The sequence below is a fragment of the Tachysurus vachellii genome, chromosome 10 (assembly GCF_030014155.1).
Source record: "Tachysurus vachellii isolate PV-2020 chromosome 10, HZAU_Pvac_v1, whole genome shotgun sequence".
In the NCBI taxonomy this organism is placed as follows: Eukaryota; Metazoa; Chordata; class Actinopteri; order Siluriformes; family Bagridae; genus Tachysurus; species Tachysurus vachellii.
This window is the reverse complement of record NC_083469.1, coordinates 6,352,419-6,370,334: the sequence shown is the minus strand read 5'-3', so window position 1 is coordinate 6,370,334 and position 17,916 is coordinate 6,352,419. Positions and strand designations below refer to the sequence as shown.

Genomic DNA, 17,916 nt, shown 5'->3' with positions numbered 1-17,916 from the left:
ACACTATTCACCAATATACTACATCTAGTGTAATTTTTTTTGTCATGATATTGCCATCTCAAGTGTAAAATACTATTACAATATTATAATCTGTGTAATCTACTAATTTGTTTGTTTTTTTCTCAAATAAAACAAAAGTCGTATACTTTCTTGTCATAGATCAGTTCAGTGATCATGTCATGATGATCAGGCACACACACAAAGATTATGACACCACCAAAATAAAATAATGTCAGTGATATATTTCCTGATATATTTAAAGTAAAAACTTTGAAATGTAAGGCACCCCAGAAGATAAAACAAAGAAATTTACATTCAACACATAAACATCGTCCACACACTCGATGCAGCGCTCGTAAACTTGACAGCAGAATGGTTTTTGACTCTAATAATTTTCAGTCCACCAATTGTGCCTATTTAAAACTGAATAACTGTTAAAACCAGCCATGAGCCAAAAAGCTGTTTCTGCTAAATAGACGAATACGATAATCGGACTGATACATTACATAGTGAAATCAGTTAAGCCCTGATGGTTTAACACTCAAGCTTCACTTAACAGTTTGGCTCATTCACTCGTAGTAGAGATTTACGGTCTAGGCCTTAAAATAGCCCTTTTCATTAAAGATTCAAAATATTGATCTCTCAAGATTCATTTAGTTTGGCGAATGTGCATCTTTGGTTTTGCTAGCCATTTCAGATTGTGGGTTCTTCTTCACGTTCTTTGTAGTTGAGGTTGCGTCATTGACTGTGTTGCTCTTGGCAGTCGCTTGCTGATTAGCTGAAGCTGATTTGGCCAGCCCCGCAACAGCCCGGTGATTAGTTGAGGTCATTTTGTCATTTGTAGACCCACGACTAGCTGAAAGGGGTTTAGTGTTTGCTGGAGCAGCTGACCGATTGGTTGAATCCGTCTTGGCTTCCCCTTCAGCAGCAGGCTCATTGGAAGCCTTGGTGGGCGGGGCATGTTTTGATGATGAAGACGAGGTTGAGTTGTAACGTTTTCGTCTGCCCTCATCCCCTCCAGAGGACGAGTGTCTCCGTCTCCTGCCCCCCTGCTCCTCACCCATTGGTGGCTAAGACAGAGGAAGTGTGGTTCAGATATATGAAATGATTGTTAGAAATAATATTATAATTAATATTTAAAACTTCTTATTACAGAAGCACACACCCACAGGCTGTAGACCAACTACACACAGTCAGTCACTTACATGGTCTGTTACGTCATGACAGTCATTCAGTTAGTCACACAGTCAGGTCAGTCACTAACTCACACTGTCAGGCATTCACGCACACTGTCAGGCAGTCATCAGTCTCAGTCAGTCAGTCAGTCAGTCATTCATTCAGTCAGTCGCACAGTCAGTCGATCACTCACTCATTCAGTTACACATTCACAATGTCAGTCAGTCTACTATTTCTTCATTCACTCATTCAGTCAGTCAGTCACAGTCACTGAAGCACTCCCCCTAAGTCAAATCCACCGTCACCATCAGTCATCCACAGAAAGAATCAGTTTCAGTCACTAATACACACACACACCTCCACTCTGAAGTCATCTATGCGCTTAAATTTGCGGAGGTGCTCCTGCAGCTTGGGGTCAATCACTTGGCCTTTAATCCGTGAGTACTTCAGGAAGGCCCAGAACTTTTCAAGACCATACAGTTGACCTATACACACAACATATATACAGGCATTAATGATTAGTTCATAATACACACATTTGTACAATTAATGAATGAAGATACAAACAGGCACAAATATGTGGATACTCAAATAAACCATTCTGCAATGCAATTTTTACAAGACACAATCTGACAAAATGCTAATACTTTTCCATTTAACACGTCAATAAACTTAAATGATAAGGGTAGCTTTCCCACTGCATAAACAGTGCATTGGATCTCTAAAGCAGCCTGGTAGTGTATATATTCACACAGAAATTCAACAGCAGAATTTCTCAACACACTGGTGGTTTCCTGGCAGTTATGTTAGATTCCTGATGCAGGTTAAAAAACAGCTCCAAATATGATGCCATCCACAGTCTTATTACAAATAGTAAAGCTGGAGCTTAATATACTTGCATTCTTATAAACATTTAGTACTTAGGTGATACTGAAAAATGGGATTCATTATTTAAAATACTATATTGTGACATGTATTTCATTACAATGGTCAAACATGTATGCTGTTAAGTTGCTGAGAGACTAGTTATAAACATTGATATTAGAGGCAATAGAGGTTAGACCTTTTGCGCCTTTTACCTTTCTCATAGTCATGCAAAGTTTCCTCCTGAAAGTCCTTGAAGATGTCAGGTCTGAACCTCTTCTCCAAACCGTAACTGTAAAAGCGGAACAGGCATTCCAGTCCGTACCTGAAGAAGGACAAACGGCTCTGGTTAATAAAATAAATACACTAAAAAAGAGCACATATGCAAACTGTACAGGTGAGCACTGTACCAGGTCAGAAATAGCACAGGTAAGGACAGTTAGAGCAGAGCACAGGTAAGGTTCAGTAAAGCACAAAAGAAAGTAAAGCAACGCACAGTTGAAGACCAGTAAACGAGCGCACAGGTGAAGAAGGGTAAAGGAACACACAGGTGAGGGCAGTTAAAGAAGCACACAGGTGTGGGCAGTTAAAGAAGCGCACAGGTGAAGAAGGGTAAAGGAGCACACAGGTGAGGGCAGTTAAAGAAGCACACAGGTGTGGGCAGTTAAAGAAGCGCACAGGTGAAGAAGGGTAAAGGAGCACACAGGTGAGGGCAGTTAAAGAAGCACACAGTTGTGGGCAGTCAAAGAAGCACACAGTTGTGGGCAGTTAAAGAAGCACACAGGTGTGGGCAGTTAAAGAAGCACACAGGTGTGGGCGGTCAAAGAAGCACACAGGTGTGGGCAGTTAAAGAAGCGCACTGGTGAAGATGGGTAAAAAAGTGCACAGGTGAAGACGGGTAAAGAAGCGCACAGTTGAAGACAGGTAAAGGTGCACACAGTTGAAGAAAAGTAAAGGTGGGTAAAGGTGAGCACCGCTGAAGACGGATAAAGGAGCGCACAGGTGAGGGCAGTTAAAGAAGCGCACATTTAAAGAAGGGAAAAGCAGCGCACAGTTGAAGACGGGTAACGGAGCTCACAAATGAAGAAAGGTAAAGAAACTTACAGTTGAAAAAATGTAAAGAAGCGCACAAGTGAGGGCAGCTAAAGAAGCGCACAGATGAGGACAGTTAAAGAAGCGCACAGGTGAGGACAGTTAAAGAAGCGCACAGGTGAGGACAGTTAAACAAGCGCACAGGTGAGGACAGTTAAACAAGCGCACAGGTGAGGACAGTTAAACAAGCGCACAGGTGAGGACAGTTAAACAAGCGCACAGGTGAGGACAGTTAAACAAGCGCACAGGTGAGGACAGTTAAACAAGCGCACAGGTGAGGACAGTTAAACAAGCGCACAGGTGAGGACAGTTAAACAAGCACACAGGTGAGGACAGTTAAAGAAGCACACAGGTGAGGACAGTTAAACAAGCGCACAGGCGAGGACAGTTAAACAAGCGCACAGACGAGGACAGTTAAACAAGTGCACTGTTGAGGACAGTTAAGAAGCGCACAGGCGAGGACAGTTAAACAAGTGCACTGTTGAGGACAGTTAAACAAGCGCACAGACGAGGACAGTTAAACAAGCGCACAGGTGAGGACAGTTAAACAAGCGCACAGACGAGGACAGTTAAACAAGCGCACAGGTGAGGACAGTTAAACAAGCCCACAGGTGAGGACAGTTAAACAAGCGCACAGGTGAGGACAGTTAAACAAGCGCACAGGCGAGGACAGTTAAACAAGTGCACTGTTGAGGACAGTTAAGAAGCGCACAGGTGAGGACAGTTAAACAAGTGCACTGTTGAGAACAGTTAAGAAAAGCACAACTAAAAATAGTTAAAGCAGAAAACAGGTAAAGACTCTGTAATAAGGGAACAGGTGAGGACACGTTAAGACACGTTAAATAGAACACATTATGAGGGTTGTTTATGTGAGAGAACAGGTAAGGCCAAAAGGTGTTGCTGAAGGGCACAGGTGCATATTGCGGTATCACAGAAAATCACAAGCACAGAGTATAGTATTGCACTAGGACATAGGTTTGCAGTCCAGTGTTACAGAATGGTACAGATGCAATGTTCAGTGTAACAAAAATAAATCACACAAAGTGTTATAAAAGGGCAGGTATGCAGTGCGATGGTATATCATATGAGCAGAGAGGCTTTATAAACAGGTACAGGTGTTGCAAGTGCTGTGTGGCATTACAAGACAGCCAAGGTGTGCTTAACATTACAGAAAGCTATAGGCATGAGGTGTGCTGCAAATGCACATGGATGGCATGTTACTGAAAAGCAGTCATATGCATTGTTGCATAACGCGCAGGTGTGTGAAAGTTTTTCTGCAAGACTCAGCTTGCAGTGAGTAGGTTCTGCTTCCACACACACACCCACACCCACACCCAGATACACACACCTCCACAGTCCACATTGTAATTAGTGTTACAAGAACCAGCATGACCTGTTTACCAAATACCTGTGTCAATCTGCTTCCATGCTTTTGATTTGTTATTTACTTCTCACCTGCAGTCCTTCTCTCTCTAATGCTGCAGAAGGTGTGATATTTCCCAAGGTTGTGTGTGTGTGCGGGAACTGATAATACCATTCCAAACCTGCCACACTCTCTTTACAGCTGCCTGTGTATGCTCTCAACCTGTGTATGCTCTCTTCATGAACAAAATCTTATCTAAATTTCTAAGCTTACTAACTGCCCTCATGCCCTTATCATGAAGCTATAAGCAGTTTGACAAACTGCACTGTCTAAAGCACAAGTCCATATTCAACAGAATGCATTAAGGGAAATGAATAACAAAACAGTGAGCTTATTTAGAAAATGGTATGGACTGAATAAACACTGTATACCTAACAGAATTTTGCCCCCTCAGTGGGAAGGATACCACATATTATACGAATCTAAACCAAGAAGAAATGCAAGGTGAAATTAGAAGTTCAGTTAGAGCCCCACTTTTAGAGGAAGCCCAGTGTGAAACTGGACACCCAATCTTCTGGCTTTAGAGACCTGTCAGACTGGTCAGTCTGAATGATATACCTGTTCAAAAGCAGAGTGATCATAGAGTGGTCACAGGATAGCTCAGAGATGTTCAGATTCACTTAATCATCACTGGACTGGATTGAAATTATAGGGTATGTCTTAACCATTATGATCTTTCTGTGTCTTATTCATGATTCAAGAACACTGCAGTCAATGGTGACGTTTTGAAGTTTGTATGCAAACTGTTGTTCAGTATTCAAACACCCTGCTGGTCAATATCCAAACAAGTAGTTTACCTGTATGCAAACACCCACAGTTCAGTATTAAAACACCTACAAGTTAGAATACATGCACTTGGATTTTCTTGTTGGTAAACACCCATAGTGCAATACTCAAAGACCCCAAGTTTAAAGTTCAGACACCTGCAATTCAGTATACAAAAACACCTGCAGGTCAGTATCTATAACACCACCAGGTCAGTATCTATAACACCACCAGGTCAGTATCTATAACACCACCACGTCAGTATCTATAACACCACCAGGTCAGTATCTATAACACCTGCAGGTCAGTATCTATAACACCTGCAGGTCCGTATCTATAACACCTGCAGGTCAGTATCTATAACACCACCAGGTCGGTATCTATAACACCTGCAGGTCAGTATCTACAGTATAACACCTCCAGGTCAGTATCTATAACACCTGCAGGTCGGGATCTATAACACTTGCAGGTCCATATCTATAACACCTGCAGGTCGGTATCTATAACACCACCAGGTCGGTATCTATAACACCTGCAGGTCGGTATCTATAACACCTGCAGGTCGGTATCTATAACACCACCAGGTCGGTATCTATAACACCTGCAGGTCAGTATCTATAACACCACCAGGTCAGTATCTATAACACCACCAGGTCAGTATCTATAACACCACCAGGTCAGTATCTATAACACCACCAGGTCAGTATCTATAACACCACCAGGTCAGTATCTATAACACCACCAGGTCAGTATCTATAACACCTGCAGGTCAGTATCTATAACACCTGCAGGTCCGTATCTATAACACCTGCAGGTCAGTATCTATAACACCTGCAGGTCAGTATCTATAGCACCTGCAGGTCAGTATCTATAGCACCTGCAGGTCAGTATCTATAACACCTGCAGGTCAGTATCTATAACACCTCCAGGTCAGTATCTATAACACCTGCAGGTCAGTATCTATAAGACCTGCAGGTCAGTATCTATAAGACCTGCAGGTCAGTATCTATAACACCTGCAGGTCAGTATCTATAACACCTGCAGGTCTGTATCTATAGCACCTGCAGGTCAGTATCTATAACACCTGCAGGTCAGTATCTATAACACCACCAGGTCAGTATCTATAACACCTGCAGGTCAGTATCTATAACACCTGCAGGTCAGTATCTATAACACCTGCAGGTCAGTATCTATAACACCTGCAGGTCAGTATCTATAACACCTGCAGGTCAGTATCTATAACACCTGCAGGTCAGTATCTATAACACCTGCAGGTCAGTATCTATAACACCTGCAGGTCAGTATCTATAACACCTGCAGGTCAGTATCTATAACACCTGCAGGTCAGTATCTATAACACCTCCCGGTCAGTATCTATAACACCTGCAGGTCAGTATCTATAACACCGGCAGGTCAGTATCTATAACACCGGCAGGTCCGTAGCCAAACACCAGCAGGTCAGTATCTATAACACCTGCAGGTCAGTATCTATAACACCTCCAGGTCAGTATCTATAACACCTGCAGGTCAGTATCTATAGCACCTGCAGGTCAGTATCTATAGCACCTGCAGGTCAGTATCTATAACACCTGCAGGTCAGTATCTATAACACCGGCAGGTCCGTAGCCAAACACCAGCAGGTCAGTATCTATAACACCTGCAGGTCAGTATCTATAACACCGGCAGGTCCGTAGCCAAACACCAGCAGGTCAGTATCTATAACACCTGCAGGTCAGTATCTATAACACCTCCAGGTCAGTATCTATAACACCTGCAGGTCCATAGCCAAACACCGGCAGGTCCGTAGCCAAACACCAGCAGGTCCTTAGCCAAACACCTGTAGGTCGGTAGCCAAACGCTGTATGCAGACACTTGACTCAAGTACTTCAGTAAAACAAATATGTTGGATTTTAGATGTTCTTAAACCGCTTTTATAAATCACAGAGATCTTACCTGCAAACTTGGTTTTCTCCCCTGAACATTAACAATCCTTCATATACAATAATCCTATAGTTAATTACCAACCTGTAATTTTCTTTGGCATCCTCCAAGGCATACTGCTTGAATTCTTCGTACATATTTCTGTTGAAGTTGTCTCTGAGGAAGAAGGACCAGAACCTGAAGAGTGTGTTCATCTCCTGCGATTGACCCACTCCCAACCGTTTCCTCTCTACAAATAAAACAAACACACAAATAGCCAATCAGATTAGAAGACAACGGAATAAAGCTAAACTAGTAAAAATCTAAATCTGTGCTACTGCTGCCTTCATTGTAACACTAACTGCAGTAAACCGATTCACTGTGTGAACGTTTTGTGGCAGTATTTAGAAGTGAAACCAATTATTAAGCATGCAACATTTCTCATTATTATGCAAAGGACTATAGAAAAGTGAGTACCATTGAGACACCTTCGGCGATACTTGTGATAAACCTGCTGGGTGAAGCCGTTCTCTTGGAGCAGCTCGTGAGATGGGTGCCAGAATTTGGGGAGAGACTGAGGGGTGCAGCCATAACTGGCTGACTGCAGGGGAGCGCCATCCGATGGAGAAGCGTTTGAACTACTGCTTAGACAGAAAGTGGGTGAGAGAGAACCAGAGATATACAGGGATTATTTAAAAATATAAAATAAAATACTGGGTTTATTACGTTATTCTGAGAGATCAGTGTGTGTGTTTGTGTGTGTGTGTGTCCAGTCTAACCTAATGGAGCTAGTGCGCGGCCTGTGTTCACGAGAGTCCATCACCCAGCCTACATGACTCTCCAGTGGAGGATTAGAGCTGTGGCGTGTCTTCCTCTTCCTGGGAGTCTAAAATTGAAAGGACACACAACAATTACACGTCACACATACAACAACAGTGTGCTATCAATACAGTGTAAAACAGAATGTACACGGTACATGTACATAGTACGTATACAGCATGTCAGGAAAATTCAAAGCATTGACTAAACCAATAAATAATTACACCCTTAAAAAATATAACTATTTAATTTTATTTTAGATTTCTGAATTAGTATTTAGACTCGCACATAACCTAATCTGTTATTGTCCTTGGAAAAGAACTACTGTATACAGAATCTGTACAATCTATACGTTCTCAAACACAAACACCAGATACACATAATAAATATATTGGATCCCACAGTTTATGTTGCTGATCAAGCAGAAAAAAGAACAGAAGAAGGCAAACCGTGTCCGTACCTGACCGTCAATGCTTCCGCTGTCCTTCATGACTGGATAGAAGCGGGGTGTTTTGTTAGGATCTTGCCGACCGGGTGTGCGTGGGGTACGAGGGGTCCGGGGAGCACTAGGGGATTCTGGGACGTTAGTGGGCAGAGAATGGGCCAGGCTGGGCTCATCTAAAGCAAACACACAGGAGAAATAAACAAAAATATAACTGAATAGAAAATCTAGGAAAAAAAAACAAACAAACAAAACCATTATACTTAACAACGTGAAGCTGAAATATAGGATAGTGTATGTTCCATAATACAACGAAGGTAAATGAATGAGGTTTCATGTTTAGAATATAATTCAATTTAATTACATCATATAGAACAGCATGTACATTATATAATTAAATTAGCACATTTATTTAAGTACATTTTTTTTTGTTAGTAGATTATCCTTGTACCGATTATAATGTTCTATTATAATTCTCTGTATATTTAAGTAACACTAACTGTTAACATGTACAGATAAAGTCTATATCAGTTACATAAACAGAGAGCAAGTACCCTGGCTGGGGGGAGGTGGTGGCACTTCCTGGTTGGGGTCAAGGGGTAATTTAGGGGTCAAAGTGTCAAACTCATCCTGGCTGATCACGTTGAGCTTCTTAAAGTTCTCCACCTCCTAACAATAAAAAAAAAAAAAAATCATTAATATTAGTATTTTCCACAATAATCTATCAGTCTTGTTTCAAATATAGTTTTACATTAAGAACAGGTGTGAAAAATCCCATACTGGAATAAGTGCAAGATTTCACCTGATTAAAATAAAGTCGTTTGGGTGAGTTGCTGCTTTCATGATATGTTGTACATCGTATTGTAGTCACAGAGTTTCAAAATAATACCAACAGGACAAATATCGGAGTAAGTTTATTTATCAGACTGAATAGCTCTTTCCTGCATTAAAATTTTTTGATGTTTATCCTAATGACTGCCCTTCGTGTACAGTTTTTTTTCTTTGCTTTTCCTTACCCGTTCCATGTCTAAAACAAATACAGGCATGATAAAAAAAAATGACCAAAAGGAAAAATAAACACGGATAAAGAGTAAGTACTAAACATGCCGCATGTGAGGCAGCACGTATGTTATACTAACCTTTCCCATCAAAGTAATAGTTAACATAGATTTCAAACACAGCAGCAAAGTAACTGAGGATAAATAATTGTTAATGAGTGATTTTTAAATTCAGTCTCTTAAAGTCTCATTTTACTGAATTTCTATTTATTATCCAAATGGATTTCGTCTGCCAGTATCAGCAGCAGAAAAAAAAAATACAGATCAGTCAACCACCATGAAGTTTGTCTCAGTAGATTAGTCGTGAGCCAGTAATTAGTCATTTACCCTGGAAAGCTCTGTGCACTTCTACAAGGTCAGAAGCACTGCTGTCAAGCAGCGGTGGTGAGAAATGTGGGTTTATTTTAAGATCAGATGCATTTTGGGAGCCCTGACAGACTGGCCCCCTGTAAAGGATACGCAAAGAGTGATATGTGAACTGAGGTCCAGAGAAGCTGCAAGGAATAAATTATAATTAGAATTATGCAGCTATGATTCAGTGCAAATGTGACACTTCTCAGTGCTCATCTCTGGAGTGTGAATATTGCCCAGTGCTTCACTAAAGCCAGAGTCTCACTGGAAAAAAGCAATTTGTCCATTTTTGTGGACTAAGTAACTCAGCCATGAGCAAGTCTGCTTCAAGGAGTAAAGTAAATCTTTTCTGTTGCATCCATTTTACTTGAACGTGACATTAATATTATTCGCCATCAGATATATTTCCCCCAATTACCTTAACATTGATAGCATCCAGTTGATTCTCGTTCCCAGTCCACAGGTCCTGCTCATAGTAGTAGAGACCGTCGTTAATGGCCTTAGCGAGCTCGGTGGTGATTTTGGCACGGGAGATGTGGTTTCCTGTGCGGTCGCCGCCCGGGTGCTTGCGGAGGTGCGGCGGCGTCTGAGTGACGATCAGGATCTTGTTCACGTCACTGTCATCCAGCTCGCCGTCCGAGTCCTCGTCTGACCAATCGGTAAAGGTGTTCTTGCGAGGTGCAACAAGTTGCTCGATCTCTTCGTCAAACAGGAAGTCGAGTTCTTCCTGGTCAGCTTCGGGTTGTGGATTTGTCTGAGCCGGTGTTGAGAGTTCCTGAGCAAAGAAGTATTTTCTACATGAATTTATCATCAAACTCTGAACAGCAAAACATTACAATGGATATACATGATACGGTCAGGATTTGTTCTGATCAATATAAATCTCACACAGTTAACAGGTTATGTACATTAGAATTGTATTATAATTTAACAACGGCTTTAACCTGATGACAGCCAGTGAGTCACAATCAGGATTTGCTCGCTAGTGATAGATTTGACAGTATAATAAGAGGCATAGACTCAAATTTCTTGTCTTCCAGTCAAACACATCTGTAATTTCTGGCTTGTTAAGTAAATAACATGACTGAATACTTGAGGACTGTATAGCATCATCATAAACACAGGTCATGAAAATAGACTAAAAACTTATTTTAAAGTAAATATATGAAGATGAAAAAACAGACAGTAGAGATGGGCAATAGTGCAAAAATATTATACCAGAATATATTCCAAATACATGATATACTGCACAATCACACATGCACAAAAAAAAGCAAAACAATAGCATTACTTATGCTGTTTTAATAAGTAATTATATTCAAAATTTTAATTTATATTAAACTACCAATTTACAAAAATACAAATCACTTTTTTTATTCAAGTTATAGAAGTAGGTATTATTTTTACATATGTTTGGACAGAAATGCTCATTAAATTCTATTTTTATTTTTTTACATTTTTGGTATTAAGATTAAGACTATGAAATAAAATGTATGGAATTAACCAGTGACCCAAAAAAAGATCTTAGCTTAAAATAAAAAAAAAATAAATAAAAAAAGATTTAAAAAAATAATTGTTTATGCGTGATATAATGTTTTACTTTTTGGTAAACTTTTTGCCAAATATCATTTTTTACTTTTTACTTTAGTATCCATGACAACATGCAAAATACATTTCACTGTACAAAAAGTTAATTCATATGAAAATATTCTATAATCATTAATCTACCTAGGAGTTTTCAGCTATAAAGATATGGTTATTTAACCATTTTATTTGGCATCAAAAATGTAGAAAATAAAAATAAAAAAAATAAAAAACTTTACAAAACAAAACACTACTCAAACCAAAGGGGGAAAAAAAATCATAAGAAGATTTAGAGGAAGGAGGAAGCTGGTGGTGAAGGGATTCAGATGGCTGACAAAGCACAGGAGAAATGAAGAAGCAAGCAAATGAAATGAACAAGAAATGAAGCAAGAGCAGTGGACGTGGAATGAAAAGTGAGACCCAAACATGGTGACAGATGTAGACAAGTTAAAAGTGAGACCCAAACATGGTGACAGATGTAGACAAGTTAAAATGCAAGAAATTAAAGCAGTTGCAGCATTGCTGGTGATTTAATTAATAACATTTGGTAAACATAGCTTAATGTAAGAGTTTAAATAAATACTGTTTTTTTTAATCATTTTGGAGCATGAAAAGAGTAGGAAGAGCTTAATCAAATCCCACTCCTATGCAATTATTTTTCAGTAAATTTATACAATTCAGGTAACAAGCTGAAAAACCATAAGGTGAGAAAGCATATTTCTGACATGTCTGAGAATAAGAAAAGAAAAGAAATTTGGACTCAAAAACTGACAGCTTTACTCTGTTCCCTTGAATCGTTTGTTTGTGTCTTCAGACCTTTACCTTGTTTTTCCCTGACGTGTTCCTGTGCCGTTTCTCCACCTGAACCCACTGGTTCTCCGGATCAGGCGTTCTGCTGGACAGCCCCTCGACGGTCCTCTCATCTGAGCTGGACACACTTTTCGACTCGACCTCGAACGACTCATCTGACTGCGGTTTGGTGTCAGTATCAGAGCTGTCGTTTATTAGGCCATTTGTGGCAGCAGGAGGCTCGACTGTGGTCTGATTGCCCGGGGAAGTTGAACCTGAAACGGAGGAGGAAGAGATTAGTTGTGGTGATTTGTGTGTATGTGTTGTAGGGATGTTTTGTATTGTATTATATCTTTATAGCAACACAGCTGGGTCGAGTTACAGAAGACTGAAGCACACAGAGTTTAATGAGGCGTGTAAGTGCGGGTAAGTCCGAACACTGATTTTTCTATATTGAGCATGTTATTTGCTGAAATGAATACCGAAAGATATCAGAGTTACACATCAAACAATGAAATAACAGTAATAACGAAGTTACAATACAGTCAGGACTTCTATTAATAAGGAAACCATGTGCTTGGTACAATTTAGACAGAACTTTATTTCACAATTAATTTCAGTTTTAAAAAAAAAAATGGCATTTTTGTATACATATATGCAGGAACATAAATAATCAGATGTACTAGTAGCACCAGTAGAGCAGCAGCAGAGTTCAGTACCTGCAGCGAGTGAGGTGAAGGTTTGTCCCGGGATAAACTCAGGACAGTGAATGAGCTGGCTGAAGTCTGTGTGTGAGGAGTTGGCAGGCAGCCCAGGGATCGGCCAGCGCTCCGGATCGTCCTTTCTCCGAATCTGCTCGTCGACCAGCTCCACTACTTCACTGTTTTTCATTGCCTGAAAACACGAACACACAAAATTTTAAAGCTAGAACTCAAAGCTAGAGGTTCTTTCATAGGTGCTAAAACCTACAGATAGAACTTGATGCCTTCTAATTCATCTGCTTCCTGTTTTAAAATATGCTCTTAAATATAAATAAACAACTGTTACTTGTATGATGTGTAATATCATACATGCAATGACTGACTGACTAACGAACTAACTAACAAAATACCGCTTGTCATAGTTTTTTTTTAATTATTATTCATAATGAATGTCAGTCAGCTTCTTCAGGATTCTTATCAACTGTTCATTTTCTTTTTGAAAACAATTATGTGACCGTATTCTTTTTATTTTTCAGAGGTCATAATCTCAAATTTGAGTCAGGGTCAAGGTCAGGATTAAAGGTCACCTCCTTGATGAGACTGACGTCGGTAGTGAGAGCTTGGATCCGGCGGAAGCCGGCAATGAGAGAGATGGGCAGGAAGCCCTTGGTGTCCATCTTTCTCCTCAAGAAGAAATCGCGTTCCAGGTTGTGCAGGCTGAAGTAGTACTCGCTTCATGAACAAACAAATAATGCAAAACTTTAATTCATTTGCAAACATACTCAATAATAAAACAAACAAATCACAGATAATACAGCAGACAAGACAGGGCAAAGTTTATAATGAGATAATATAATGAGAGATAAGACTACTATAAAACTATGTTTTTTGTGGTCTTGATAACATTGTTAGTGCATCATATTTGTATGAAGAAATATGTACTAAAATACCTTGCTAAAAAAGTCCACACAACAAATAAATAATAAATGAATATATATGCAAGGAACTGTATGAATCAAATACAAGCATGTATCTGAGATTAACTAAATATGAACAAAAATAAATAAATTAATTAAAAATAAAAAATAAAAACCCACATATAAACACTACACAATACTCCAAATGCACAGTGATTTATTCAGGTAAATCAGGTTATTACATTATAAGATTATAAGACATTTAACAGAAGGTGTTTTAGAGGGCACATTTGAATAAAATTCACAATAGCAACGCACATGGACAATATTTATCTGAATCTGACAGGAATTCTCAAACAGCTATTTAACTCAAATATAAATAACGAATACATGAAAAATAATTGGCAACTAAATAAATAATATTAATTTTTAAATAAATGGATAAACCCAGATTTTTGGCACATACTGTATACACTGGTCAACATTCTCTCACCTCGTTTGATTTGCACGTATAAACGTAGGCAACAAGAAGCCCTGTAAAATCTTGTCCCAGTTCTGACCCAGTCCCAGAGGCTATTAAACAAGACTACACTCTTTATTATTCTCAGGCTTCAACCTGCCTGACTTATACCTCTGTAAAAACTGGATATCTTACTGAAAAATGTCTGTAACCTCCCTGAATGATGAATAACAGGGATAAAAGGAAGCCGTAAATACTTATGCAATGAGGTTAACATTAAGGAAATGTCATGAGCTGTTGGCTAAAATATCAGTTCCTATAAACTAGTAAATGTTACTTTACTTTAAATCTCCCTGAATTCTATAAAAGAATTGTTATTTCAGTTGTTTATTTATTTATTTTTTTTTTAAATCTGAGCCTTTCAGGACTTAACAAAACCTGAACCAGCCTGTAATAAATGCTGACGGTTTGTATTTGTGCCCAAAATGTTTGTAATCGATTATTTTACTGCAACAGTTTCTTCTGTTATTACCGGCATGCACTGCAGAAGAAAAGCTGAAAAAGGGTTAAGTGAGACAGGATGGGCAACTTTTTGGGAAAAAAACCTTCAGGATCTCCACCCAACATTCCAATACGTTTATGTGGCTAACTTTATGAGCCAAGTTTACGCCTTTGTACCATAAAAGGTTGAGTTATGGAGAGAACAATGTGTGCAAATGTGCTCCAGTGTTTCATGGATCAGATCTTTTATGCACTGGTTTAAAGTCAACTAAAGCTTTTTTCTTTTTTTAATCAAGTGTGTAAATGAATTTCATTTAAGAGTGCAGATAAATTAAAGTGTGAAGATGCACTGCGGTGAAAAAAGAAATATGTATTAATATGCTTTTAAATAGAAATGTAAACAGATGGATAGATAGACAGATAGATTAACGCCGTGTGGAATATCTTTTATGGTTCAAATTAAATAAATATGTTGGCAGATATTTGGATTGATGGATGGATGGATGGATGGATGACATGGACACCCACCTGTTTTCTATAATTCATCCTTCCTGTCTCCTGTTTTGAAATACATATTTGTTCCTAAATATAAATAATCAATAGTGTTATCATTTGTAATACTACATTTAAATATTAAATTTGCAAATATCACTCAAAATCACTTCAAACTTCTATCTTGAGTTGTCATTTTAGCGATTTTTCCCTTTTCCATCAAACAATTTATCATTTAAGAAAATCTGGCCTTAGAGTTTTGGGTGACTAAATATACTGGAAATAGAGCCGAGTTGTTTTATATCTCTTACTGTTTTAAATATGTGCCAATTTTTTATAATAAATCTCTGTGACCGTCACATCCAGCTGCTTCTTTCATGGTATATTTTGCTGTTTTTCTCTTCTAGTCACTTGCCTGGCTGTCCCTCTCGCCCTCATCTCATACTTGTACTTGGCCACAGTTTAAGACAAGCTCTGATTCACAATCGACTGATCCTGGACCAGCCCTTTAAACCACAATTATGTAAGCAACAGAGAGAACTGATTCCAGACCAGTGTGTGGGGTGTGTGTGTGTGTGTGTGTGTGTGTGCGCGCGCCTGCCTGTGTGTTCTTGCGTGTGTGTTCTCCCAGTAGGGGATTCAGTAGACAGCACAGCAAGCATGACTGACCTTACTCAATAAAATTACACACACACACACATCATGAACCCATTTAATTCATTACCATAATATTGCTCTCTCTCTCTCTCTCTCACACACACACACACACACACACACTCTTGTCTCTTACTCTCACACCCTAATTCACAAAAATACATCTTTAAACACACACACAGGGTTTCACTCCCAGATCATTTACATTTTCACCTTAGCCAGTAATTCTAAATATAGGACACGCACATACATACACACACACACACACACACACACACATACACCCACCTGACGCTAGCCATGCTTGCCTTTCCTGACCCTGATGCAATCAGAGCTCCACCTACTGGTGGCTATTCTTTAACACACCGGTGTAGGCAACTGTGTGTGTGTGTTTGTGTGTGTGTGTGTGTGTGTGTGTGTGTGTGTGTGTGTAGTTGATCCTTTTGATTTTCAATATAATACAAGGACTTAAAAGAAAGCCCGGGAATACGGACAACAGGAGATAAACTTACATCTGGCGCTTGATGTACTCTTTGAGCAGACTCTCCTCGATGGTGTACATCTGTACTCTGTTCCCGTCGTCATAGAAATACATCATGTTGGTCCCGAACTCTGTAGGCACGGGGGAACCATCGATGTAGGATTCCCGATAACTATGGGAGTAGTCAAAACGCCCTGGGGTGCAGATTCAGAATAATTAGCTATTTCTTAACAATAAACTCCAGAGAAAAAGGTTTCGTTTTTAACACGTGAGCAAACAGCTCAGTATATTACGGTTAATTTCAAGAACAATTGTACTTTTCTGCAAATCACCGTGTTACATGATCATATATTTGTCAGAAACATCATATTTTTCTAGAAATTTGTACCATTGGTGATTTCACATGCGTGTGGAAAGAGGATTTTTTGTGTATTTCTGTATAAAAATGTATTAAAAGACATTTATCATGCTTCATTTAGTTCTAGGAAGTACACAGGAGACTTTGGACCTTTTTCTGTGCTTATCTCTGCATGTTTATGCACTACATGTTTGCGAAAAAAAACAAAAAAAACAGATAAACAAATGTTTGTTGGAGGAACTTTTTTCCCACTGAGACAAAAACATGAAGATAAACAAGCAAAAATGTTTCTAGGTGTAAGCGAATGATTCGATCTTTCTATTTTGTGAAAATGTTCATTGCACTTGGTGAACTTTTAACAGAAGCCTAAAATAAAACTCTTAATTTCTTGTGCAGAACCTTGCAATCCCTTTAAACCCCCAAATAAATATAATGAAGTATAGTAAGAGCTCAGTAAATTTGCCAAACTGGCCATGTGGATACCTCGCCCGCGACCTCTGCCCCTGCCGCGACTTTTGCCCCGTCCTCGAAGGCCGCCACGAACACTGCTACCCTCGCTGCGAACGCTTGATGTCTCATCATTGAAATCCCTCCTGAAAGCTGCAAAACAGCACAAACATACAAAAGAAATAAACAAAAACCCAAGCTGTGCCCGCTAACATACCCCCCATTCAGATTTAATCAAAATTATTTTTGACAAGAGAAGATGAATAAAAAAGAAAAGCTGCAAAAATTAAAGACTGAATTAAAAATAAATCTCTTGCATGTTAAGTGTAGATTATGGCCACACCACCGTCGTCGTCCTACTCAACACCATGACCTAACCCTGAGGCTCTGTTACACAGTTTGATGCAACACGATACTCGTCACATCCCCCTCTGCCCACCAGCACAGCCTCAAATATAGTGACAGAAGCTCTTCCTGTCCTCACCCTTGACAGACCAATACCGAAATAAACTTCCAGCTTTCAGAATACAGAGTTAAACTCAGGACTAGGAGAAATTGCTGTGATGATAAGAACTAATACAGTTACACTTCCTAGTACAACTTGTTCTCATCGTAACTGTAA

General features: G+C 39.4%; 1 protein-coding gene across 4 annotated transcripts in view; it reads right to left on the bottom strand.

The window, feature by feature from the left end:
- Window positions 1-386: 386 nt before the first annotated feature.
- Window positions 387-17,916, bottom strand: part of larp1b (La ribonucleoprotein 1B) — a 45,454-nt gene continuing 27,924 nt past the window's right edge. For all 4 annotated transcript variants that reach the window (XM_060879028.1, XM_060879026.1, XM_060879027.1 and 1 more), the window contains 14 exons: window positions 17,331-17,447; window positions 16,521-16,683; window positions 13,572-13,716; window positions 13,003-13,177; window positions 12,317-12,558; window positions 10,329-10,685; window positions 9,056-9,170; window positions 8,520-8,677; window positions 8,020-8,126; window positions 7,718-7,881; window positions 7,346-7,490; window positions 2,256-2,365; window positions 1,534-1,661; window positions 387-1,070 (listed from right to left, as the gene is read on the bottom strand). In XM_060879028.1, coding sequence (XP_060735011.1) covers window positions 654-1,070; window positions 1,534-1,661; window positions 2,256-2,365; window positions 7,346-7,490; window positions 7,718-7,881; window positions 8,020-8,126; window positions 8,520-8,677; window positions 9,056-9,170; window positions 10,329-10,685; window positions 12,317-12,558; window positions 13,003-13,177; window positions 13,572-13,716; window positions 16,521-16,683; window positions 17,331-17,447 — 2,543 coding nt within the window. In that variant the 3' untranslated portion in view covers window positions 387-653. The remainder of the gene's footprint in view (window positions 1,071-1,533; window positions 1,662-2,255; window positions 2,366-7,345; window positions 7,491-7,717; window positions 7,882-8,019; window positions 8,127-8,519; window positions 8,678-9,055; window positions 9,171-10,328; window positions 10,686-12,316; window positions 12,559-13,002; window positions 13,178-13,571; window positions 13,717-16,520; window positions 16,684-17,330; window positions 17,448-17,916) is intronic.